Here is a 27,906-nt window from a genome sequence, read left to right on the forward strand (position 1 = left end):
TTTCTGAAAATTGTATCAAAAACTTAATTTCCAACCTATCTGTAAATCAGGTGTGTGATAGGATAACATCAAAATGTCTAATCAGAATTCATAGTAAGCAGATTGCATAGGAAGTGTTTTGTCAATGTCAACTATCAGTAACAAATGAGAAGATACTTGCATCTGGCTTTTTATTTTAATTTGTGAAAGTCCCTGTAAAAATGCCATCTTTGGTGCTCTGGTATTTTTCTTAGCATCTTAATCTGATCGTTGCCATAGTTTTCCTATGTCATGTCACTGGAAGATGCATTTCTTCCTCATTTGCCTGTTTGCCCAAGTTTTACATTGTAATTGGTGTTTATATAATCTGGTTTGCTGTCCTAACTAATTTTCAGTGCTCTCTGAAATGCCAAAAATTGTAGGCTGTAAGCACATTGCAGCAATGCTGGTATCATTTTGTCGTGTGCTGTTACACCTGATGGGAAGGTCTGGTTGATTTGTGATGTTCAGCTCTTTCTTCAGGCTTTGAACTATCCTTCTCATCTTTACCTGGTAATGAAGGAAAAACGTAAAATGAGATGTGTTTGGCTGCTGCTCTTCTGGGATGATTATTAAGAGTAAATGTTTAAATTGATCTCTCATACTTTAGAATTTAAAATGTTCCCAGGTCAGATCCTGGCCTGACTTCCGCAGCTTACTTGACGGCTGAGACGATTAGGTATTCTCCAGGCCTCAAATGGGCTGCGCAGGAGCAATATGGCAGTGGCAGGCCTGAGTCAGCCATGCACTTCCCAAGTCATAGCTACAGTGTAACCAACTACTGTTTGGGCAGAATTTATACAAATTTTTTTCAAAATAGCCCCCAGAAGGACTAATTGCCATTTACTGAACATCAGTCTGGGTTCCCTTCTGAGGAGTCAGCATCTAGAGGGTGCCCTGCATTGTGTTGCGGTTGCACTGTTGGGTACAGCACTGCCGTCATTAACGCTTGCTGGCTTGCAGCAAGCTCACTCTGAGGAGCTTGCCAGTCCAGGAACAACTGGTGGGAGGGAAGGATGGAGCTGAAAGAAGAAACACATTCTCACTATCCTGCTTAATATACTGATGCACCTTACAATTGATGCTAATTAATGTACTTTAAATAGAAGAATAAAAATAACAGGGGGAGTTGTGGCAAATCCAGATATGATATAATCTCAGATATGTTGTTTGCATGTAATCTTATATTACCCTAAAACCTAGATGGTGATGCCAGAGAAAAGTGCAACATACATCTAATGGGGACTTTTGTACTATAGATTGCAAATGAGTTCCTTTTAGACATAGAAACATAGCTGAGCAACATAAACACTACATATATTAGGGAAAGTAGTATCATGCCATAAGCCCATATGCCACCTCTTTTTGGTGGGAACACTCCAAATTTGTCCCAGAACTGGTTTCAGCTGCCTGATCCTTGCTTCTGCTCCTTGGGACTTCAGTTGACTAACCCTTAAAATGGCTGCTTTTTCTCTGCTTTTAACACCTTGTCCTAAATAGCCACGAATTACATTACGACTGCCAGTAATTTTCTGCAAAAAAACAGTAGTTCAAAACAGCTGTGTAAACTTTCTGAAGATGTTGACAAATGAGTACTTCGTGGACTACTGTGAAAGCGGCTTCCAATAGCAATATTCTAATATTTTAAAATCTTGGTAATGTCTAAGCAGTGCTGTGTATTTGCACTGTTAAATCTGTAATTCCAGTGATAGGAGATATGGTATATCTCCTCTGTATATATGCATGTGTATATTCTCACATGCGTATATACACACCCAAGTGCTTATTTCACTGTATAGTTGAGAAAGTATTATAGAACTTAGAAAAACTGGATGTAGCTGTAAAATACCTAAATCTGTTGAGTTTTTGCATTGTTTTGTTTGTCTTCCTGGAAGCCTTTTTAACGGCAGAAAAGTCATGATTTGTATTCACAATTCAGCTGTTCAAAAACTTTGGTGAATGCACTGATGATTGATGGGTGCAAAGAAAAATCAGCTTTCAATATTTTGCTTTTCTGCTACCATGCTTCATAAATTAAGATGATGAAAGCTTAGTGAGAGTCTGTGCCCAGTATTGGGTGGTGTTTTAGTTCCTTTATTAGAAACCCTGCTGAGTACCACATGAATTGTGAGGGAAGACAGCCTTTTTTGCAAAGGCTGTGTATCCCCATCAGGTTACTGCTTTCTTATAGAGGCAAAATGGAAGAGTGGGAAACTGTTAATTGGGGCTGGGATTTTTCACATACAGAAAGATAAATGTTGTATATTCTTTTAACCCGCTGTGGAAAAACACTCAGTTTTCAGTTTTATTGTTGATTTTTTAAAGATACATGTGGCTTTAGTCGTTGCCTGGCATTGAGTGATTTGAAGATACTACAGGTCCTAAGAAGCATAGTTTGGATCCTTTTTAATTAACTTAGATTCAAATTGTGGAGGCTAAAGGCAGTAATGAAGAAGACTGATACTCCACCCTTTTGGATTTTTTTCTTGCCAATTTCTTGTGAGCAGTTACAGCAGGAAAGGATCTGCTCTGTGACTCCCAGCTCTTCACACCTCCTGCTTGCTTAACTCTTTGTTTAACCTGGTTGCCTGCTCTTTTACTGATTTTTAAGTTAAGTCTTGGCTATCTGGTTACTGGTATTATCTTTAGATAACAAATCTACTGAGTGAGGTAGGCTGTTACAACTGGAAGGACTGGCTAGTATCAAAGCATTTGAGTAACACTCTCCAATTAACTGCACGTCCCCTACATAGCCTTTTTTTTTATGAATGGGAAGGATGCAAAAGATTGGTTTGTTCAGGTGTCTCAGTCCCCGTTACTGGCTTCACTGGAAAAGGTGACCAGAACAAACGTCAGGAGTATCAGCAAGCAAGAAACTATGCCACAGCCAGGAAGGGAGGGATTGCCGGGCTGAGGCAGCCCACCACTCCATAGCGTAGTTCCTTGCTTTCAGGAGCGTATAGTACCAGATTCTTCAAAGAAAAGTGCAAGAAACTTAAGCAGATGTAGACCATTCATAAGGAAGTTGACCAGTCCTAATGAATGTTGGGAAAAATGTAAAACACTGGAGTTTTTAAATATTTCATTTTTACTACTATGGCTTGTTATAATTTGATATGCTCATTAACCACACGAATACAAAACTTCTTTCTCAGTTCTTCTAACCTTTGGAATCACAGATTCATCGTGGAAAAAAAGGGAATTGTTTCTTTCACCTCGATACAAACGCCTGATTTTGCCTATTGAGTATTCACAAAACAAACAACAGAAATGCTGCAGCTCGGGGTGGAGGCACATTGCTAGGTTCCCATTGTCTGGGTACCTGACAAAGCTGCATGTTGCCTGTGTTGTAAGGATCATTTTAATTTTCTAAAATTACATGAAAAAATGATAGCGAATCGTCTACCATGAATAAACCCTAGCCACGAAACTTCTGCCGGAGCTTCTAAAAATGTAGACACGTTCATAGGTAGAGCTAACACTGTGTTTAGCTACAGCTCAAAACTAGAAGGCAGCAAAACTGAAGTCCTGCCCTTATTCTAATACTGACACTTTGAAAAAACACCCAGTCAGCCTAATCTATAGTGGAACTAAAACTGGAATAAACCTATTCCATTCCGTATAAATTGGTATAGGGTTGTAAGACGCATCGATGAGCTATAACAAAGGATGCTGCGAACAGAGCAAACTTTAATGAAGATTTCTTTCCTGTTTGTTTCTTATCCCATATCTCTTCACCAGCAGAGGAAAGTGTGTGATTAAACGCAGTTTAAAGGCAAATTTTCGCAATTTCAGTCACTACAGCTGCTATTTCTGTATGGCTGCTTAGGGTACATTCTCATACAATGTCAATGGGAATGTAAGCAACTGCTGGCTTGCTGCAGCAAGGCAGGAGGATTCCAAAAATTCTTATTGTCCCTGTGGTACACAGGAGATGTTCTGTAAAGTCAGTAATGCAGCTATGATTGTTCTTCCCCTTGCCTCTCAATTAGCCAGTGCTGCACATATTGTTCCCTGTCAAATATCTTATTTTATCAGATGCCAGAGAGCAGTGTTGTTGGCTTTTCAAATTGTTGATTTGATTTCTGGCAGTACTTGATTGCTTTAAAATGTGCTTTCTACGTCCATTTTCCTTAATACTTAATCAACTGCAGAAAAATAAACTGAAATGAGGTTTCAGTTAAGTGAGTGTTTCACTTTTGTCCCTGCTATCTCATTCATTTATTTCCTTTAGCTCACTAAAGGAGTTTCAGAGGTTTTATCTTTCATTTGCAAGAAATTTTGCAGTCAGATTCTCTCTTTACAGCTAAGTCCCTCCAGTGCTAAATTGCCTCCAGTGCTGCAGTGAAGCAGAAAAGCTAGACTGCTGAAGAGGTGGTGAAAAGCAACCCAGTATCAAACCAGAACTGCAGTGAATTTAAGTAAGCAAAACGCGGCTGATCATGTGAGAAGACTATTCAATGGACCATGGCAAAAAGCCACGTGCCTGAAACGCAGAAGCTGCAGTAACTCAGCACGAGAGTTCAGTTAGTCAGGAGTCGCAACGCATTGCAGGAATATTCTTGTTACTGCAGCAAAGAGGCTAGTTTTAGTGTTGCAAGTGCAGTTTGAATCTATGCCACGTATGAGATACTAAAAGCAAGCCCTGCCCTATAGGCTTGCAAATTTGACACTTCTAGCAATGCCTGAGCAACACTGGAGTACTTCTGCATACGTACAGGAATGTCTTTATGCACCTATAATGCAAGTAACAGCTTGAAACCTATTAAACTTGCACCTTTCTCCCCCTGTCCTCTATGTGAGCTGATCTGTGGTAAGTGCCCATGGGAAGATAAGAGCTTGCATACAGTAAGCTGTTGAGGAGCAGCAGCTCCAGGAAAACATGTTGCATGAGGTAGCAGCTTGCAGCGCATATTCACCAGTCTGTGCTAGTCACAGTAAAGCTGGGGAAATGGGTGCTCTCCTCTTTCCAGGAGGTGAACAAAGGGTTGGAGTTAGAAGTTAAAAGGAGCTCATGGGGTGGGCTGAGCAGAGGAACATGTAAATTTTATTCTAAAAAAAAAAAAAAAAGGGTAATGTGGAACATATTGCTACTAAATCACAGCTTAGGACTCACATAGTCCAAGGTTATTTCTGGCATGTGCACAGGTTCCTCAGAGGTAAGGCACAGGCTTGAAATTCCAAAATTCACTGGGGCAAAACAGGGTTTTTTCTCACACGTTTTTCTGTGACCCATGTGCTTATCTATTTCAGTCTTACAAAGAAGCAAGAGGGTTGAGCTAAATACATCTGTGATCCAGTATAATGGTAATAGGAGAAGAAGGGAAAACAGATCAAGTGATGAAATATATGATCCACAGTTTGGATTCCAGCCAGTTAGGTGAACTTTTTGACTGCTAACCGTCTTGAAAAATGTAAGACCAAATTCTGAATGGCAGATAATTGCAGAATGGCCTGAGAGGCCCTGTTCAATGAGGTTTGACTTGCTGAAGACTGAAAAAATTATTATTACAGTAAGAATGAGTCAAGTGGAAAATGGATTATAGGTTAATCGATTAGGATTACTAGAACATCCCCAAAGAATTTTCCTTTAATAAGAGATAATATCTCTGATTGCCTGTGATGTTGTCTCTTTTTGGTCTGTGGAAATAGACCTCTGGGTATTTCTGACAAAAAATGGAGTCTAGAACACGTCACATAGAAAGGGGAAACAAGATGGGGAGAATTAGAAGCTGTTCAGCAGATCCCAAGGAATTTACTGGCAACATTATAAGATCGAGTTCAAATTGAAGGTCATTGTGGTGGGCATTGAATCTTAAGCACTTTAACAGAAAACTAATTCTTCATGTTGAAACATATTAGGGATGATAGATAATGCACCCTCCATGAGATGGAAACACTGGAAAATATCCAGTGCTTCAAAAGTAACTCACACTTCTAGTTTAGCATATTGGCTTAAGAAAGTATGGCGTGAAACTCCAGTGAAAGAGATCCAGTGGATCGCTCTGTGCACATGCTTTTTCAAACAGACAGATGACGTTGCAGTCTTGAAGGTCAAGAGTTTTGTTTTCCTTCTAAGGGGTTTATGGCCTCGATAGCCATTAAGAATAGTGAAAAGAGCTATTCTTATCATAATTTTTGAATTAATCTAAAAGTTATCAAAACCTATCCTGCAGACTGCTCTTTTTAGATATTAAAAGGTAACTTTCTCTCTTAGGTATTTTATTTTGCTGAGCTGATTGCTAAAGGGAAATTTCAACAAAAGGGAAAAATCCAGTAAGGTGGAGAAGGCTACGAAAGACTGCGGCCTGAGAGAGCTTGGGCTCAGACCCTGCATGGTGCAGATCTAACCAGTTCTGCTTCAGACAGATTTGATTCTGTGTTTTAACTATCTGAATGTGACTTTATCCTCTCTTTTCCCCTCTAAATCTAATTTTGAAGCTTGCTGACATATAATTAAAGTATGATCCAGAGAATAGGCTATGTTTACTATTAGAGGCTAAAGTAATCAAAGCTGTTAGCCATTCAGGTGTGAAGATTTTATTGTACATGTATCCTGTGGCTGTGAGATAGACCAAGTTCAGTGATACTCATGTCACTGAAAAATATTCACATATTTTTAATTGTCTCCACATACAGAAACCCTGATTTATACAGACAGATACCTGTGTGCTTGAAGAAATCAGTATTTGCCACTGCAGAGTCACAACTGCTTGCGCACATGCAATCTGAAGAACCGGAGCAACATTTTAGCATACCCAGCTATGCAGTGTGCCACGGTAGGCAGTGAAATAAGTATGTCCAATTGAAACAACAGAAGAAATTTAAGAAACTGAAATGAAACTATTCATGTTAGAATTTCTAAAAATATTAGCCATGCTACTTTGCCAAAGTACAAGATTCCTACTTTAAGTCCTATGCAGAAGATAACAAGTCTCACAGAACATTTCCCTTCTGGTTGTGATTGGGCCCCCAGGTCAGTATTGGTTTGGAGGGAAGTTTCCACTTACTCTGATGACTGACATTTGCTGTTGTGAAAAGGATAAACTCAGGCCCTGTGCTAATCTCAGAGCAGTGATTTTTTTTTTTTTTACTGGTTTACATTTAAAACTTTCCCATGTGCAGTATCTAATTATGGTATATTACAAAAATCTGGATTTAAATGGTAACAGTGCACAATGCTGAAAGTGACTGTGTTGGTAAATTGCTTATTCACTTTGATGATTAAGCCCATAATTATTGCATTAGCATCCCAAACCACACTCATCTGCTGATACATCTCCTTTTAAGGCAATCCCAAGAGATGTGATAGGCTAAGTAGAAAGGGTACAGCACTTGAAGGAGGGCAAAGAACGTGTAGGAGACAGTGTCAGGGATTAAACAGAGGTTGCTTTCTTCAGCTTCTGGGTGTGACCCAGGATAGTGCTAGAGTCTGGTACATCTAAAGGATTTTTTGCCGAAGAAATGTAAAAATAGATCCTTTCCACTAATGGCTATCAAAGAGCCTATGTCACTTTCTGTCAGGTCTTATTATCGATGTTGTACTCATACAGTAATCAAAGCAAATCATTTTATCTGGTCTGGTAAGATGGCTCCTCAACTTTCACACCAACAAGGCATGCAGCTGCCTACGCTCTTCTACGTTTCTTGTCCTAAAATGTTTGCTAACGCTGCTAACTGCTGTTTAACAGCTGTCTTCCACCTCCCCCCCTCCTAAAGTAACTCCTGTGTGTCTTCAATACATTTTTTTGAGAGAGAACACTTTATGGTCCCCCTAAAAGTAAAGACATAAAACAAGCGTCAGATACTACTTTGTGTCGGCAGCAGTTTTAGGCTTTATATGATACAATTCCAGGAAATGAGTTACTTGGCACAGTTTGTTTCATGGAAGACAGACCAGCAGTGTAGCCCGAACCCCTGCAGGTGCCACGTTAATTTCTCATCAATCTCCTGAAAGAATACACTTACAGACCCATTCCAGGGGCTATTTCAAGCCCAAGAGTGACATTTTCCACTCTCCTGGATTCTAAGAACTACTCTTTTACCTGTACCTTCTAGCAAGAACCAGTATTTTTTAAAGAAAATATTTTTCATGGAATTTATGGCTTCTTGAATTGAATCTGAGTATAGAAGAGATTTTTGAGACCGATACTCTGCAAATGAAACATCTTCCATGTATTTCCAGAGGTGAAAAACTGCTTAATGCTGTTTTTGACCAAATGGCCAGATAAAAATCTCTTACAAGTGTTCCTGATTACAGATCATTTCATTAGCATAAAACACGGGGAAATTTTTTCTCTCTGTAGAAGTATGTTAGAAGAATTCTCCAGTATTGGAGAAAAAATATAATTTTAAAATATAAAGAAATATGTATGAACCTCCAGGGTTGGGTAGGTAAAAAGCACCCTCAGCTGAAGATTTCCAAGCAGACCACAAAATGCAATCTTCAGAGGTAGTAAAACAGCATGAAAGGCAAAAATAAATCTTGTCAAGGAGGAGCGGTGCATGCCTTCTCCTGGGCAAAGTTTGAAATTACTTGTTCTAAAGCAAAGAAAATTGTTCCTCAGATATATCTTGATGAACTAGATTGAAAGTTGCCTTGGGCTGGATTGTAGTGCAAGAACTGCCCTCTGTGCCCTCACTTTATACCAATAACTATACAATCTATGTACCTCGAGAATAATAGAAGGTGGAGGGTGTTAAATATTTTTTGTTTTAAAAGTTTAGCTTCTTGTGTTTTGAGACACTGTCCTCCTTCCCTCCCTGCACGTATTTTCCTATACTCTTTCTTCACACTCTCCTTCCTAGGCATGCAGTTAGCATCTTTCTTTCCTAACCTAATTACACAGTCTCTTCCTTCTCCCCTTCCATCCCCAATGTAAAATTGCTTTCAGTGTGTATCCTCTCTCAAAGAGAGAAGCTGCCATTCTCTTTTCCTAAGAGCTGGAGAAGAGTCTACAAGTACAACTGAGGCATATTTCCCAGTAAGCAGTGGAGATTACCGGGGGATGCTGGCTGATGCATGGCCAAACACAAGCACACGGAAGAGACACTGGTTCAGGCAATGCAGCCAGCAGGGTTTAAGCATCCCAATGGTGCATGAGCTAGCAGTAGGCCAGAGCGGAGGTTGTTTTTGTGAACAGATCTCAGACACTATGCTGCATAAATAAGTGCCAACACGGACTTGGAGAGTGCACTGGTTTCGGATAGGGCGTACACAGAATAACATAGGCCAGGGAAGCAAGTACCCAACTTGCTGACAAATAACAAGTCAACAAACATCTAGTGTGGGTAAAAAAAAAAAAAAGCAGCACAACGACCTTGAAAAATGTTTCCATCTTACTATTTTGTCTATCTATCTGGTCCAAACACAGTGATAGTGTACAAAAAGGCTTTGGTTTGAAGACAAACAGAAACCAAAAAAGAAAAATATTTTGTAGGACATTCAAGTCCACCTAATATGGAACCCAGCAATTCAGCTTCCATCTGTGGAACTATTCCTTTTCTAATAAACCTCACTACCAGCAAGCTTCTCCTGATGTACATTATGCTTACCCTTCTCATTTAATCTTTGCTTATGTTACATATTATTTTTCCAAAGAATCCCTTGTTCTCCTTTGCATGCTACATCCTTCTAACATATAAAGGCAGTTTTGGTCTTTTTCCTTTCATTCCTGTACAACTAAATCCTATGCCCCCACTATGAATTGATCCTATAAATCAATTCATTCTCCACTAATTATCTTACTCCTATTTTCTAAATTTCTTCAATGTCTTTAGTCAGTATTTTTGAAAACAAAGATGCCAAGTTTAAATCTTCCCAAGTGCAGAACAGCATATAGCTAGATATCAAATTTATTGCAACAGGATATACTCAAAATCCACTGCTGCTTAACAGCTCCTCTTTTAGAAGTGCTGGGATCCTTCTGGGAGGAATCAGGTACGTTGCATCTTCTACTAAAGGATTCTCAGCTGCACCTGTAAGGCACTCAGTGTCTTGCAGGAGTCGACCTTAGATATATGCTCAACATTCTCTAGACAGATGTAAATTACAAATCCTCTCAAGCTGAGGTACTATTTCTAAATACTTTTTTTCCCACAAAACTGACTTAAAATTCACTAATTTCAGCTCAGATTGTTCCTCAGACACTTTTGCTACCTACTGACTGTCAATAAGACTAGCATCTAAACAGATACCAAAACACCATTTCTATCCTAATTGAGGCATTTTGAAAGACAAAATAACCTTCTACATTCTAGTTATTTTGTAATTCCTTTGATTGTTATTTATTCGTCGTGCAAAGCATATGCATAACTCCCACTTACCCACTGTTGAAGAAAGTACAATACCAAATAGCGGTGTTACCTTTCAGAAACAAATAAGCAGAGGTAGTCTGTTTAAATGCCACACTATGTCAGGTCCACAAAAACGCGCCCCTCTGTGCTGTAGCGGTATGAGCTTTAGAATGCAAAGTCCAAACCTCCGACCATTTATTAGTCTTGATCATTAAACCTAATGAAATTGCCTTGCACAGAAGCACTGAGAGAGAGAGCCAGAGGAAGGACTCAAGCACCAAATTCCTCTAAAGGCTAGAATGAGCAATCTCACTCCCTACAGGACATGGCAGAAGCGTGGGACGAAACAGCACCAAAACCTAAGCCCTGTAGGCTAAGCAGAAACCCACCTGCCAGCAGCTGGCAGGCAGTGCAAAGTGGAAAAAATGTGACTAAAGGCCTGAGCCCTCTGTGGCCCTCACAGTTCTGCTCCAGGCTCTTGGGATTCTTTGGTCTCTCCCCTCTCCTTTTTTTTTTTTTTAAATACGGAGACTGCAAAGAAAAAGCAATGTATACTTGATAGTCATGAGGGAGGAGGAAAACCTCCCTCATGAGTGCTGCAGCCCCAACTTACAACGCCAGCGTCTCCCTGTTTGATCATGTTATCTTACCCAGTGGAACAATTTCAAAAGCTGGAAAGCAAAATGCCCATTTTGGGTATTTGCTCATAAGGTGTGGGACTGGATTTGGGCCTACCCACTCTCGAGGAGGAAGCTGAATCTGACTCCCACACTTAATGGGCAAATGCTTCAACCTCTCTGGGCTAACAGAAAAGATAGCAGCAAAGGTACACTGCTAACACCATTTTCTCTGTGAATGACTTTTAAAAGGAAAACATTGTGTCCTACAGAGGTCTTTCAAACAGCAGTTATAGAGCCCTCTTCTGGGAGCAGGGCTTAAGATCTGGATTAAAACAGGCAGAGGTGCTTTCGTTCATCCTAAATGATGCCAAATCTGCAGAGGAAAGACAGGAATGTGGACACATATTCATGCCTGGCATTTCCTATTGTCTTTCCCAAGGTCGATCCTCTCTCAGCATGGGAGATTTTCAGGAAAGTGCTGTAAGGTGTATAACTCTTGGCAGGCACCACATGGGGGGCCTTAATGTTGAACTCTGGAGTTTTATATTCTGCTCTGGGGACCAAAATCCTAAAAGCAAGTTATTACAAAGCAAGGTTTTCTTACTGGATCTAGCCACAGACTACAAATCTCTCTTGTTGTTCTACTCTAGAAAAGAGCAATCACAGCAAAAAAGTGCAGCAACAAATGTTCTTCATAAATAGGTTTTATGTAATTAAAGCCATTCTGCACACTAAGTACATTATCCATCTTTTGGAAGCCCTATTAGAAAAATATAGAGAAACATAGAAAAATCTCTCTCTAGCAATTTTCCACAGAAAACACTCTACCTGCTGCTTTTATAGAAGCAGTTTCTTCTCACCTTGTATTTAAATTGTGTAGCAGTCAATCTGCCATAAATTGTTGCTCAGCATTGATATACAACATTTCTCCTGTAGGTGACAGAGAATTTAATAATAGACATTTTTTGCTCACCTCATCAAGGTTATGCCTCTTACTTTTAATGTGCATTTGAAATACATCTTCTAATGCCCTTAAAAAGAGTAAAAAGGAACATCAGTGCAAAAAGAGAGTATTCAAAGCCCATACACTTCCAAACGAAAAATATCGTTTGGCCTGTCTTTCAGATCACTTAAAATATACCCCGACTCTTCACTTTTGCTCCATCTCCCCGCTTCCCTACCATAGCTGTAAGTGGATTTAAAAAAAAAAGTCTTAAATATTTGTACAGTTGTTGAATATCCTCATTCCAAGTGCATGCTGTTGAGCAGGAACTGTGATGGGGAGAGCCTCTGTATGGTATTCCAAACTACTCTTCCACATTTAATACAGCGTGCTTTCCTCCAAATACAAGAGTGTTGGTGCTGTCCATCACAGTGCAGTAGCCCACCTCTGTAATTTGGTGGGGCCTATGTCCCTCTGTTGCCACATGGGTTTGCAAATACCATTCCACCACATGTTAACTGGGTGAAACTGCTCAGGGTACCGGGCAGTACTCTAAGACTCATTTATAGCTATAGTTCCTTTGTCCATTATAATTCATTACTCAGAAAGGACTTTTGAAATTGCCTCTAGCCAACTCCTTTAGATCTCTAAAGATCACTTGCACAGTCTCTTTGTACTCAGGCCTCCTTTTCAGTAACTTTTAAGGGAAATATTGAACTCTCATGGGCAGATTTTTGTTAACTAGGTATACTAGAGAAAGAGAGATGCCTTCAAAAAGCGCTCCCAGAATATTTTTCTTGATGGTTGCATAAGCTGCAAGCAAAAGACATACTAATTGTGATGAGCATCTATAAAAAAATAAAGACCTAACTGACTAGAGAAATTAGTTCTCCGGGTTCAACAATCATAATTTAGTCAAATCTAACCCAGTGACTGGGTTTTGAGAGTGTCATGGAAAATGTATATCTGCAACAAAGTGGAGGTCTCAGCAGGACTGTTTCAGCTACATACTGCACATTTGACTTGGGAGGCTACTTCGGGTTTTATCTGTAGAGAAGCTGGTCTAAATAAATGGAGGTCTTAATCCTGCAGCACATTAGCTAAAGCTACCGGTTGTATCTTTTATAGTGCATCACTAAAATCTATTTAGAAATTCAACTCTGGATTTAAAATAAAAGACCACTTTTTATTGTTCTTTTTTTTGTTTCTACAGAGAAATTAAGTTCTGTTATTAGAGCCTGCCCAAAAAACCAGTGGATCGTTATTTATGTATTTTTAGCAATCTTTATTTTATGAGTTAATAAAGTATCTAAACAACCTCCATAAACAGCCCATGGGGGCTGACCTTCTGGAAAGCAGCTCTGTGGAGAGGGACCTGGGGGGTCCTGGTGGACAACACGTTGACCATGAGCCAGCAATGTGCGGTTGTGGCCAAGAAGGCCAATGGTATCGTGGGCTGCATTAGGCAGAGCATTGCCAGCAGGCTGAGAGAGGTGATCCTCCCCCTCTACTCAGCCCTGGTGAGGACACATCTGGAGTACTGTGTCCAGTGCTGGGCTCCCCAGTACAACAGAGATATGCAGCTACTGGGCTACGAAGATGATTAAGGGACTGGAGCATCTGTCATATGAGGAAAGGCTGGGAGAGCTGGGCCTGTTCAGCCTGGAGAAGAGAAGGCTCAGGGGGGATCTGATCAATGTGTATAAGTATCTGAAGGGAGGGTGTTAAGAGGATGGGGCCAGACTCTTCTCAAGCAGTGCCCAGTGACAGGAGAAGAGGCAATGAGCAGAAACTGAAGCACAGGCAGGTTCGTCTGAACATGAGGAAAAACTTCTTCACTGTGAGGGTGACTGAGCACTGGAACAGGTTGTCTAGAGAGGCTGTGGAGTCTTCATCCTTGGAGATATTCAAAAGCCATCTGGACACAATCCTGGGCAATGTGCTAGGTGACCCTGCTGGAGCAGGGGGGTTGAACTAGATGATCTCCAGAGTTCCTTTCCAACCTCCACCATTCTGTGATTCTGTGAAGTCAGTCAAGAGGTCCTTTCACCTGACAAGCCTGCCGCATGGACAACTGTCTTCCCAGCAGCGTTCCGAGTTGTGCGCAATATGGGAGCATGCGCACAATCCCTGCTGCTATCACATCACAAAGGCAAAAGTTTATGTTCTTCTGCACTCGTTTTGTTTTCACTGTGTATATACAGAGAAAAATTTCATTTTCTGAAGGATGACAATCCTTCTTTTAATTTGGGCCTGATACATAGTAGCTTTTTGAGATTTTATTTGACTGTTATCTTATTTATAATTGTATGTATGGGCATGCATGATACTTAGCAACCTCTTAAATATGCAGTAAGTCAGTATTTTTAAAAGCCAGTCATGTTCCTCCCAGTGTGAGCAAAAAATTAAAAGTGAAACCTGATACACCTGCTTCTAATATGAGACTTTAAATTAGTCTGAAAATTGCTATACCTGGAAGGAAGGAAGAAAATCAGTATCTTTAACTGATTGCTCAGAAAAATCCCCACTCATGTTTACAGCTCTTAACAAAGAGTCTTAAAAGACCCTTAAGGATTTTAACTGAAGTTCTCTAGATTGAAAGGGAAATATCTCGATCTGATGTCAGAACAAGTCTGACTGATTTCAGGGGTTAGCACTCTGCAGCCTCAAAGCACAGCAACTTGATGAAGACTAAGTCTTATATACTGGGGTTAAATTATCTCTTAAAGGAAAAGTGTCTCCTGTTTAAGATGCAGGCCAGGAAACGCTATAGGAAATGGAAGATGCAATATTGTAGCTTTTAGCAGGCCTACAAACAGACCTGTGGTTTATCATAGCCCTCTAAATACTACCTACTAGAAATGTGATAGACAGAAAGGGAGTGCATGGTGGTAGGTGTGTGTGTATGTTTGTGTGTGACAGAATTTCATGTATAGAACACGAAAACATTAAAGGATGCTGCAGTTAGACAGCAGCACTACCAGGTATTTTGACTCTACTTTATGCATATATCTTACAAAAAACGATTGTATTTTTTATTTTGCTCTTACATTATGGAAAAAGAACTCTCAAGACAAAATCTTTTGCACTTTGCTAAGGAAGACTCATTGCTGTTTCATCATATGTTAGCTCAGGATTGACTCAGATAAGAACTGGAATCAGACTACTGCAATAATAAAGTATACCACCATAAGGGAATGAGCTTGAGAAGAGAGTACGAGAACATAATGTTTCTATGCTTCTGCTAGAAGTTACTGGGAAGTATAAGGCTCACTGAAAACATTTTCTGTTCAGCTACACAGCTTAAATCATGACTACTATAAAGTGCAATCACAAAAGTATGCATCAAATTAGACTGATTTCAAGTTTCACTTTAATCTCATTAAAACCAGTTCTTAACATTAATGGAATGGCTGGTCAAAAATTCTTTACTCAAATGAATAAGAAATGCCAAGTACTTACGCTTTGTGATAACAACTTCTAATCAAAATATCATTTGTAAGATCTTCAAGAAAACAAAGATAGTCTTCTGCTCTGTAGAAATACACAAGCCGTTAGCATCTTTCTTTAACATTCACCGAATACAGTACGGTTTAAATATCTAAAATTATCCAAGGAGGATTTTCACTGGAGGGCAGTTTTATAGTAATTAAACTAATTCAAATACAGAATTTTGTCAATATATTCAAAAGAGATGAATCTCTTTACTAGTCTGAGGTTTTTACTATCCAGGAATATACTCTCTTAAATGACTTATTTTCACAGCTCTGTTGGTCAGCTCCCTAATTACTTACTAACCAATTAATTTTATTAATTAAGAATATCTGTGTCTTCTACAAATAATCAATCCAAGAAAAATAGCTGCAATGGAGAGAAAGCGCAGGTATCATGAGACAAATCATTACTAACTTTTTGGTTTATGAAAGAAATGACACCTATTTAGTTTGCCTACAATAATGGGGGACTGGATGGCATGACCCAGAAATCTCTTCCAGTTTTCTGACCCCACACTTCTCAAGCAAGCAGCGGAACCTATATCCTTAGCAGTGTCACTTTTGCTCACCATGTAGTCTGTTTGTAATTAATTGGCTCTTGCACCAATTTTCCAATTTTCTGTCAGGTTCTACTTTAATATTTTGATATAAAACTTAGAAATAGTTAAAAGGGAAAAACGAATATTTAACTTACTTTCCTTGAAGTTGTGATCTTGGAGAAAGTGGCATGTCAGAATCCGTAAATTGTAATTCATGGTTCTGCCATGATAAGTAAAGAGAAACAAGTAAAGAGAAAAAGTAGATCCTTGATTATATTTGTATTAGCATTTTATATTTACTTTCAGAGCTCTAGGAGCAAATAGTCTGATTCCATAACATATCAAAATCAGAACAACATCATAGTGAAGTGGTAGGCCAGCTCATTTGAAATAATGTCTTGAGTGTCAATCACTTCTATGAACAAAGAAAAAGCATTATTATCAGGTGGATTCATGTTAGCAGGAACAAAAACAAAATAAATAATCATCTCAGAAAAATCATGCAAATATAAAAGAAATGAGAAATTCTGAGGGGAAATATTTGCAGAACTCACTAATAAGAATTTTTTTCTTTCAAAGGATATGCAAAATACATTTATATCTTCGAAAGGCAGATAAAAAGATACAAAAACATTGATATCAAAGTTGTCTTTCAGTGCAAGGTACAAGAGGATTAGCAGATGGGAATAGGACTGAATTTAGGAGCTTCTGTTATTTATGTTGTAAAATGAATATTTTGTTGGTTGGATTAACGTATGGAAGAGAGCCAGGCAGCTTAGGGCTAGCACAAATGAGGCCCACAGTGTCTTGGTTGAGCTGTATATCCAATATAGACCCTCTAAGGAGTTTAGCAGGCCAAAAAAAAATCACACAGAACCTCTCTGTCATACATGGCTTCAGCAACTGCTACTCTTCTTATTTTTAAGAGCACTAAAATTCACTAAATGAATCTTCCCTCCATTTTAAATATCCAGATAACTAATGCAGTGCAACTTTCATGCAAAGCCACGTATGGCATACTACTGTATTGACTGTACCCTGAGTTTTTACCACTTTGCCTGGAAGTTTCTGGGCTCAAAGTTACTATTTGGATGAAGTGAAAAGTCAGTAAATCAGCTACAAGCTTATATGATTGCTTGAAGTGCAGCAAGATGTTATTCAGCTAGGAAAAAGCTTTCCTTTCAGAGGAATAGATTTGTGTTGGAATATACTGCTTTTCATATATCATAATGCCTATTTGTGTTCTTCAGAGAGACCCGTTACTTTACTTCCTATTTTATTCATTGAAGGCTGTTGACTCTATCTAGTTTCATATACTAGATTTCTCTATTGCAATTTTAGTGACTGCTCACAACATGACTTAAGTTTTTCTTTTTGCTTTTAACCTATATTTCCCAAAGCCCCTTAGATTATCCTTCTTTTATCCGCAGAAGCGGGACAACTTTTGTACATGAATAATTGTCTCAATTATTTTTCTTTATAGCAAACTGGGTACACCAACCTCAACTGGCTTCTCACAAAAGTGATCCGAATGCGGTCTCACAAGGGCATCTTCTAAAAAACTGAAAGATTAAAAGCAAAATGAAAACCAATTATTTCAGTTTAAAATTATGTTTTTGAAAGTGAAATCACTACAGTTGATTTGCTTAACATTCAGCACTGATGTGTAAACAAACTGATTAAGTACCTGTGCAAATCTCTTTTCTTTTCATTGCTGGCATCCACTGATTTCAGTGGTGGTCTGCCAGGTGAGAAGCTCTTTTTTTTGTGAGGAGGATTATAATATCTATGTTTTACAAGAACAGACTGGTGTGATGTCTTTAAGATTCGAGGGGTAAAATATTGCTTTTTCTCTGTGAAGCATACTGAATGTTTGTCAAGGAGGTCTCCGGAGTAGGTTTTATTGATAGAGTTTTCAAATGTCTTCTTCCTGCAACTGCTGATATGCACATGCAGGAGTGATGAAGCAGATAATCTGCCTGTATTAGCTACATGAACATGAGTTTGAGACAAAGCATCCTGAGCAGGATTTTGGATAGTCTTTCTTGTAGTAAAAGCTGGTGAGAGAGTTCTTGAAGGGAGCTTCTGAAAAGGCACAAAGGGGGGCTGCTCTCTCTTTGTCATGGAGCATTTGTTCCTACCGGACTGCAAATACAGCTGACTGTTTTCCAACAGTGACCTACTTCCCTGTAAAGTAAAGAAAAAAAATAACTTACAGCAAAATCATAAAAGTAATTCACTGAAGAGAGCGTCTCCTAGAAGCTGATTCACTCAGGAGGAAGTTTGAGAACCTGCCTTCAAACTCACTGCCTTAGCAGGAACACTGCAAGTCTCACTGTCTCAAGCAGTATAAATGACTCCCAGAGCTCTAGGAACTGCAGTAGGTGTAAAGCCACCCTGTTCTTTGTCTAGTTTCTTTTGTCTTCATTCTCTTTACAAGGTTGAGTTTGCTAATGACAAGTAGTCTTGGGGAATTATAAAAACTCCATTATGTTTGGGAGGGCTCAAGGAGAGAGAACAGAAGATTTTTCCTTTCTTGTACTTTATGCATTCTCATTTATGGAACTGATGTCTCAATGGCAACCTTACAAAAGCATCCCAAAAGCACTGGGATGGCACCTTCAATTCTCCTTCTTTGTATATCCCTGCAAGTATAAGCATAACTCCATCTTAAGCATTTGACTTCAAACAGAGAGGCACTGTTATCCTTATAGTTATAAATAACATAGGTGAAATCCTTGCCTATCATTTTGTTGTTTATCTCACTGGGAGCAAGATTTTACAAATCAAAATAATGCAGATGTTTGAGTTGGATCAATGGCATTCAATGGTAATCTAGTGGTAAACTCACTACAATTCTCAAAAAATATGAAGTTTTACAATCAATAAATACTCTTTCAAATTAAAGAACGACTGTGAGAATGTTGGTAGAGTAGCTTATACTAATCTTATTCCTCTTTCTGAAAAATTTGTGTAATCATAGATTTAATGTTGGAAGGGACTCATGGTCACCTTGTCCGACCCCTTGTGTCTCATAGAATAAAGAAACCTAATTGAGCCCTTCTGTATCCAGTCCAGTAACTGATGCTAATGCATAGCTTCTGTAAAGTAACCTAACCTCATTCAGTTCCTGGTAAACAAAACAAAAGAAAATGCCCTTAAAAAACTCCCAGAGATCTAAATGTGAAAAAACAAACAAACAACCCCCCTCCCCCTCCACCAAATCCCAAATGATCTGAATATAAAAAGGTGAGGAAAATTTGCTCCAAGGAGAATCTGGACTATGACAGAATAGAAATATTTTGCAGGTCTTTGTAAACTGAAGTCCACTGGCAGAATTTGGTGAAGAACAGGCCTACTCACACTAGCATGAGGTCGTGGAGCGTATCTGGTAGAATATATAGAATTAGGATTAATGATTTTAGCGTTTTGTTTTTTCAATAAATACAATTATGAAATTTAGAGGATACTGTAAAACAATGTAAAATTATTGCATTGTGTTATTTGAGTGGGAATACTATGAAAATCTTTGGGATTTCGTTCTCTTGCAAATGTTGTTTAAAGAAATATTCCTAATAAGAATGTCATAAAATACACATCATATACCTCATTGAATTATTTCAGTACATTATCTAATATGAAATCACTCAATTTTTGTTTCTAGGGATCCATGTAATGATGTAATTATCCATGTAATGTAATACTAATTAAGTATTAACATATCAGTAATACTATTTCAACTTTAAGTTCAATCACCATTTGTCAAAGGAGCAAAGAGGTTGCGTGTGGTTTTGTGAGTGTATGTGTACATGCATGCTGTCAGTGGAGAAGCCATGCAGGGATACCAACCGTTCGATGAGAGGATAGCTACCATATCTAGCAACAAACATGATTAAGTCCTTGCAATTTAGGTAAAACCTTCAAGCTCAGTGGGTCATTCAGGACATATATGTTGATCTTCATTTGACTAGAACATAAAAAGCCATGCTGAATAGACCTGCACTTACTGCTGTGTTAGAAGCACCCCCCCCACCAGTGCTTCAGACTACAGCTAAGAGGAAATGGGTCTCTTTTATGTGACTCCATGCTACCTATGTCACAGGTCCCTCACTTTCAGAACATCACTTACCTTCTGCTGACCTGGAGAAACACTTCTAGAGTTGAACGGTGAAGCAGAAAGACTATATGCATGATCCTTCTTGTACTTTTCAAGGGCTTGAATTAGTCTATCTCTTTTCTGCTGATCCTTGTCTGCACATGTAAAAATGCAAACACAACCCTTATAAAATTAAACAATGGTCAGGTAGTTATTACTTTTCACTCTTCTTTTGCCCGCTAAAGACTTTGCAGTCTCCTTCTTTTATTATCAAGTAGCCTACAAAGATGACAATGGTTGGTATGAGCAAGTCCTTCCTGCTCCTCGCAAGTACACATCCTTATCTGAAATGAAATTCAGTCCAGGACTACCCTAAGTCATTCACACAGTAAGTAATGAGTCACTGAAGGGTAACAGAACATGGCATTTTGCTCCTGCCCCCTGTCCACTCTCTTTTCCCTATCCAAAAAGATCAGACGACACAGACAGGAGGACAGGAGCTGACATAGGTCAAAACAGAAGAGAGGCAGAGGTAATGTGCCCTGTGACAAGGAAATATGCCTTAAAAAAAAAACAAAAACTAGATACCGCAGTAGACAGTTTGCCTCGCGGAAGTTTGTGACAGCTTTTCCAAAGGGCACACCACCTGTTGACAATTTTCCTGTAAGGTGGCCTCAAAGCTGTGGCCTGGTCATTGAGAAAACACAGATTTCAGTAATAGCTAAAAGAGGGGAAATACAGTCTCCCGGGCATATAATCTGGCCTTCCAGGCTTGCATGGACATGAATTTATAGCATCATTCTATTAAGAAAAACATGTTGACAATGCTAATTCCTATTTGGATGACTAGGAAGCAGGATTATACGACTCACTGGAACAAATAACGAAATGTACTTAGTAGCTTTCATGCAGAGATTAACACCTTCACCTTTTATCTATGTTTGTGCAGTGCCCAATCAAAGTGCACCCCAATTCTGATTAAAGATTTTGCATTCTGTTGTCATAAAAAAAAATAGACAAAGCAGCTTGTTTTGCGTCTAAGCAGCAGTACTGCCAATAAGGAGACCTGGCTTATTTCATGGCTGTGCCAAAGATTTGTTGGGAAGCACTGGGAAAAACACTTCAATGCCTTTCCATTCTTCTGCATGTGGTGTCTGCTTTGTGTGCAGGTGAGGCAGGACAATTGTCTATCCCAGGCATGGCTGAGCCTTCATCAAGCCTTACCAAGGACAAAAAAAATCAAAGGGTCCAGGTCAAAGAGCTACAAATTTTGAACAGACTTTGTTTAGTATTTCACTGATATTTTTACTATAAATACATGCTATAAATGTGCCACATGGCATTAAGCCTAGTCGAACAGCCACCATTCCACTGCATTATAGTTTCATTTTTTGAGAAGTTAGCAAAAACTCCGGGGTCAGAATGCCTCTTAACAACTCTTTCTCCCCTTCCCTAATAGACAACAGGTTTCGTTCTCAGACTCCCAGGTTTTGTAAGTGTCTCAGCCACACGAAGCAAACTGAGGGGTCCTACAGCACATCCAGGTTTGCTGTAACGCATCTGCTAAGAGATCTGCCTCTCCACCTTTTAGCATCTCTCTCTCCCGTTTCTCTATTCTCATTACTAGTTTTTCTCATTCGTGTTTTTCCCTGTGCCCCTTCTCATGACTTCAGGGCTGCTGAATCTCGCTTGCTCCTGACAGCCACCTACGGCCAGCAGTGCTCCATGCTGTTTCCTTTCTACATCTCTCCCCTCCTACATCTATCTTCCTAAAATTACCTCACCCCGCAGTAACCTGGCACGTTCCCCAGACGCTTGAATGAAGGGGCTAGGAGTGGAAGTCATTCTAGCTTTTAGCTGATTATTTTTTCCAGCCATATTTTTTCTTTTCACATGTTCTTCTTAAAGTTCTGTGTGAAAGCTGGTTGCTACCATGTCACGTTGAGCTTCTTGGGCCAGTCTTATGTATTGCTCCTAAACACCTTCCTGTTCTTCCTTTCACCAAATACTTTCTTATAATAACTATCAATGCCCAAGAATGAAAAAGAGACTAACATGCAAATTCTGTATATCAAAATATAGCTGTCTTTTTTTTTTCCTTTTGGAAGAGCAAAAATGAGACATCCTTTGCTTTCTGATCCCATGTCCTAGCTGAAGTGTTTAAGGACAGGCTGTAGTATATGGCTAAGCTCAAAACTGGAAACATTTATTTGGGGGGAGAGGGAGGAGGGGAGTTCACTTCTAGAAGAGGATCATGATACAGCATTTTTCCCATAGCCTCTTACAGGATGTGACTGTTTTTATCCCAGCAATAGCGAGTATCTCTTGGCTACTTATTTGCTGCCTCTAGGAGAATACAATCTCGTGGTATGGCCAGTACAGCAGTTATTTAGGCAAATGTATTCAAGAGCCCTCCTGTTAAGCTCATTTATTTCCTAATTTATCATTCTTCCTACTGTGGCAGCCATTAATTTGTCAGTGTTATTGCACAATTTCACTGTTACTTCTACTGGTATCTGGTTCTTGTCAATGCAACAAGAAATAAAGAAAATAAAAGGGATTTAGTTGAAATCTGGTCCTTTTTAAAACACGGTAAGATTCAGATGCTATAGCTCCCACTCTGTTTTCCTGGCAATTCTTGTCGTTTAATGAAAAATCTTGTCTCTCCTTTACTGCTGTGTGAAAGGCCTACGTACAAAATAAGCCGACACTAATTTACTCTATGTAGCAGAAACAGTTTAGCTGATAATAAAGTTCTAGCAGAGCAAAACAAACTAAACCACTTTTTTTAATCTAGTGTTTTTCAGTTCTACTTATCTTAAATTTAAATTGTAAGAAGAGCAGGCAAACACTTTAGAGTGATTCCACAGCCGCCTTCTAAAAGAAGGTTATTTTCAGGTCTAAGTTAGAACATTATGGTCCAAGTATGAACATGGGATAATAATGCCAGAACTGGCTTTTCCTAAGTTGTTTACCAGCTGTTACAAAACTCAATGATTATTATAGTTAGAAATATTATCCACACCTTGGCTCATGTCTTCATTTTTGGCTTGCGGTAGGAGTTCTGGTTAACTTCCTACCAAGTGTTATAATAGAGTTGGCTGATGTTTAACTTTTAACGAGTTTTGAGACAAAAGGGAAGGTTCACACGACTGCGGGGAAAAATAATAGCTAAAGTGGTAAATGTATTCTAGGCATGTCAGACCGACATCTGTCCTGAGCATAGTAAATGAATGACTGTTATAAGACTTGGTTAAGGTAAATAATATAAGCAATGCCAATCAAAAAAGGTTTATGAATAATCATCCTGCTAACTTGATTAAAAAAAAGAGATTTTAGTTGTGGCTGAGTGAGATAAAGTGTTGACTTAAAAGACTTCTGTAAGCTATTTGGCTTTGCCCTGCATGACATTGGGACTAAGGAATCAGGATGCTACAAGATTAGGTGTGTTTAAAAAATTCCTAACTGGCAGATGTGACAGTGTAATTAGAAATGAGGACTCCTTGCAAGCCAGGTGCTTCTAACACAAGGATCATTTTTGATATTACATTATTAAATTATTTCCTTCAGTTATCAGAAAGAGAACATAAAATTATTTCAATAAAGTTTGAACAATTACAACTGCGGAATTTGTGAATAACAAAGGAATGGTTTTCTCTAACAAAGTGATTTGTATCACTCAGTGAGGTAGATATAGGGAAGGAGTATGTATTTCAGCATAGATAGCTGAACATCTCAGTTCAGAGAAACCAGGCTATTATTTATAGGAGGTGAGTCTAATCTGGGAACCAGTGTCATGTTGCTGAAAAACACTTGTATGCTCTGGTAGATAAGCAGCTGCCTGTGACCTCCCACAGTGCCACTGTAGCCAAAACTAGTATTGTATTGTCTGTAGAGAGTGGAAATCTCAAGTGTAAGTACAGTGAGCCTTTACTGCTGTTTCACTTGACAGGTGGATGACTACTACTAGAATTGCATGTCCTCCTCTAAAACTCTACTATTTAAAAAGCATTTATAAATTGGGAAAGATGCAGAGAAGATCCATAAGCATGATGAAGTCTGGAAAACATGCTTCATAGTGAAAGATGTAAGGAGCTTAATATATTTAGTTCCCCAAAAGGATGACTAAGAAGTTACTTGATTCCTTATAAGTACCTACAGACAGAACAGAAATTTAACTATACAGTCTGTCGAGCAAAGATTTAACGAGGCTGGACAAATTCACACTAAAAGTAAGGAGTACATTCCTCACAGCGAGGTAAATTAGCCTTTGGAATAGTTTAATGAGAAGTGAGATGAAAATAAATGAGACTCGGGTACATTTCTAAAAACCTCCAAAACTCTGTAAAATAGGAATGAATGCAGGGAAGACTTAGGGTAAAAATTAGGCTGGATAATCGCAAAAGTATATTTTTACTGTATCTACGAAACTCTGAAACATATGTAAGTTATTATGGATCGCCTATCAACTTACTTGAAATTTCATTTTTCTCAGTTTTTACTGCTATTGTTAACTGATAACATCTCTGATTTTGGGGCGGTGCATACAAGGACAGTTACGCATGGTCACACCTATGGGCCAAATGCTGTAGTCCTGCACTGGCAGTAGTTTGTCTGGTGTAGTGATTGCATAATTTCACATTTCAGAGCAAACAAGACCATTTCCTTCAGCAGCAAGCAGTGACAAGCTAGGCTGTAATGCTTAGATTTGATTTGAGATGCTCTTTGCCAATGTTAGCTATCATTTCGAAAAGCTGATGTTGGCATATTAATCTACAGTGCGTAGGTGTTTTTTAAGCCCAAAGCTCTGCTTCAGCACTACTTGCTTTCATCAATATTTAAATGCTGCAATACTATAAAGTGAGAGGATAACGATGATTTTATAGGGGAAGAAAAACCTCTAAAATGCCAGATATACTCAGTAAACACTCCTAAGTGACACTGAATGTTGCTGTTCACCATTTTGTTTTCTAATCCCATACCAAATTCTGCTCATTTTACTAATGCAAGTGCTCACAGGGACATTAGCAGGAATTTTCTCAAGAGGAAGGCAAGAAGGAAGAAGCCCTCCGTAACGAATCATTCAATCTGCAAATTCTGAACTTGCAGTCTTTGGCTATAAGCCGTGTCTGCTGCAACTGGTTCTGCCTCACTAACAAACTCCTGGAAATCAATGGAGCTGGCAGCACTTGACACAATTCCTTCACAGACTGTACCAAATTAAAGGGAGAACACAATCTTTTCTTTCATTCTAGCACATAATTACCTTATTTGGCATTTGTTTTACTTATGCAGGGAAAGTAGTTCATTTTTCTTAACCTTTCAACCAATATAAATCACACTTACACCAAATACAAGGTTCACAACTCTGTCACTGCCACTCCCTCTTAACCTGTAAGTATTTACAACTTCCCACAAAAGCAAATGTGAGCAAACTCTGACACACAGGGCACCTCCCATTTTTCCAGCCTGTTTCTCACCTGAAGCATATCTCAGCACATTTCTGATATGAAAAGCCAGATCTCCCTTCCTCATGTACGAGCACAAATTTACAAGGGCAATTTACACCGGTGAAAAGGTGGTCCAACAGAAGAATAAATCTAGCATTACTGCTCATGATTTTTCAAGATTTTGATCTCCTAATAGCTCAAAAATTGGTAAAATTTCTTTTAGCCAAGATACAGATTTTCATCACTTACTTGAAGCCAAACTGGAGTGGGTGAAGGGATGCTTAGTTGTCAATTCTGCTGTATGCCAAGGAGCAAGGAATTTATTCCAGAATTTTTACTATTTTGGCAAACAAAATTTCATATAGCTAAGTCACTTGTTAATTGAACTAATTCTATATATCTTGTGATTAAAAAAAACATTCCTCATAGCTGGTAAGACTGGAAGTAGAAGACTTATTTTTATCTGCAAATTGCTGACAGGAACATTAAAGCTACTAGAGGGATAAGAGCAGTTCTTTATGGGTTGGCAGGGACTTTATTACCAACATTGTAGCTATGGTGTGCAAGGAGGAATGGAATTCTAGAAGTTGGAGTACCAGAGAAATGTCAAGATTCCTTCATCCCTGTTTAAACTACACACAGTTTGCTGAAGTATGCTGCTTTCCCTTTTGGTAGCAGAATAAGAATGCAAAGTTAAAATAGCATCAATGCACAATGGTTATGACAAGACTCCTGTCCTTTGCATATTCCAGGAGCTCCCAATACCTTCTTCCTCCACAGTTATAAATACTTCTTTCAACATCATTGACTCTGAAATTGATGGTGTAGTGAGAACATCTACGGAAGATCTGGCAAGGAGTCAGGTGCCTGGCAGAGCACATGACAGCAGCCCCGGAGTGTGCGCTCTACACACTGACCGAACCGTGTCAAGGCTGGACAAGCATATTGTTTTGTCAACAACGTCTAGCAGCTTCACAGCCAGTAGCTACCCAAGGTTAGCACAGCTGAGATAAAGAAATAGTTCTAGTAGATTTAAGGGGCCCTTAGGATACAACAAGTTGAGTCATGCCTGGCTATCTGACCTGTGCATCCAGCAGCCTCCCATCAGTGACCCCTCTACACGGTTCCCAGGCTCCCTGTGCAGTAAGTCCTTCATTAAATCTATCCTGCTTAATGCCTCATGAACCTTGAGTGTCTCTCTACACCGGTATCTGACCATCCCTTTCTCTCCTTATGGTCCTTATGGTCATAGATAGGAAGGATGTTCAGTGTGTGTTTAAAGCACTGAAGTAGGACTTAGAAATCATCATTTAACTGCTAGCTCTATAACAAGCTCCAGTATGATCACAGGTATGTTTATTAATCTCTTGTGTTTCAATTTCCTCTCCATAAAAGAGGATAATAACACATGCATACTTCTGTTCTATCTGGTGTATAATTTTAGCCAGAAATCCCCAAAAGATAGTCTTTAGACTGTGCAGTGGCCACCATAAAGGAACTCAGACTCCCAAATGGTGTCTCTAGTGCTAGCATAGAATTTGAAGTGGGAGAAGAATAATTTATGAACCAGATAAGTTGATTAATCACTGACAGCTGAATGATGCAGTGGAGTCATACATTTGATCAAATCTCATTCCCTTCATTGCAGCTCCCTTTTAATATAGATTCACATTTCTTTTTACAGTCTGCAAAATTTGTTATTAAAAACCATCTCACTAACGTTCCATAAACTTGCAATGATAGAAAATTGATGTTTGCATATATAAACACATTAATTTTCACTGATTGCTAACTGATCTGTTCAATTGCCCAAGGTTAGTGACAACTAAAATTTGTACATCCTATAAAGAAAAAATTATGTTTATATAATTGACTGTATAGATTATTCACACAAACTGTAACTTTCCTGAGATAAAATGTTGCAATTTCATATTTTGTTGAACTGTTTGGAGAAACAACTTGTTCTTTTTTACATGTGTTATTGTCTCAAAAGTCACACAGAAACTAAGTTTTAAACTGTTTAAAAACCCAAATGGAAATTATTATTTTGACTAATGTCTGTCTCATGCAGAAAATTAGAAAGAGAAAAACACAGTTTATAAAAAGAACACTGTGTGCCATATCTACAAACTAAAGTGCTCTGTTGGGAGATGGAAAAATAAGACATCTTCAAGAACTCTAACATTCCTTTTTCCAATTACTAAAGCACGTATGTGTATCTGCACACACTTATATGTATGTTTGGGTTTCATATTTATAAAAATGAGTCAGAGCAGGACAGTGCGAAGGAGAAACAGTGTGCCTTATCTAGCTGCATTTACTTACATATAATATTGTTCATAATTCCTTTTGGGTAAAATGCATACACTGTACTCCTAGAAGGGCAAGGGGACGGTGTAGAACACGCAATGGTGTGAGGAGCTCATCTTCAAGTTATAAGTAGTGGACCT

General features: G+C 38.9%; 1 protein-coding gene across 1 annotated transcript in view; it reads right to left on the minus strand.

Annotated features, from left to right (window-relative positions):
- Positions 1–197: 197 nt before the first annotated feature.
- Positions 198–27,906, minus strand: part of LOC104140353 (spermatogenesis-associated protein 7-like) — a 41,982-nt gene continuing 14,273 nt past the window's right edge. The window contains exons 5-11 of the mRNA XM_068939834.1: positions 20,040–20,161; positions 17,598–18,097; positions 17,412–17,472; positions 16,066–16,130; positions 15,340–15,411; positions 11,908–11,965; positions 198–528 (exon numbers count right to left, since the gene is read on the minus strand). Coding sequence (XP_068795935.1) covers positions 364–528; positions 11,908–11,965; positions 15,340–15,411; positions 16,066–16,130; positions 17,412–17,472; positions 17,598–18,097; positions 20,040–20,161 — 1,043 coding nt within the window. The 3' untranslated portion in view covers positions 198–363. The remainder of the gene's footprint in view (positions 529–11,907; positions 11,966–15,339; positions 15,412–16,065; positions 16,131–17,411; positions 17,473–17,597; positions 18,098–20,039; positions 20,162–27,906) is intronic.

This window comes from Struthio camelus, chromosome 3, assembly GCF_040807025.1.
Source record: "Struthio camelus isolate bStrCam1 chromosome 3, bStrCam1.hap1, whole genome shotgun sequence".
Lineage (NCBI taxonomy): Eukaryota > Metazoa > Chordata > Aves > Struthioniformes > Struthionidae > Struthio > Struthio camelus.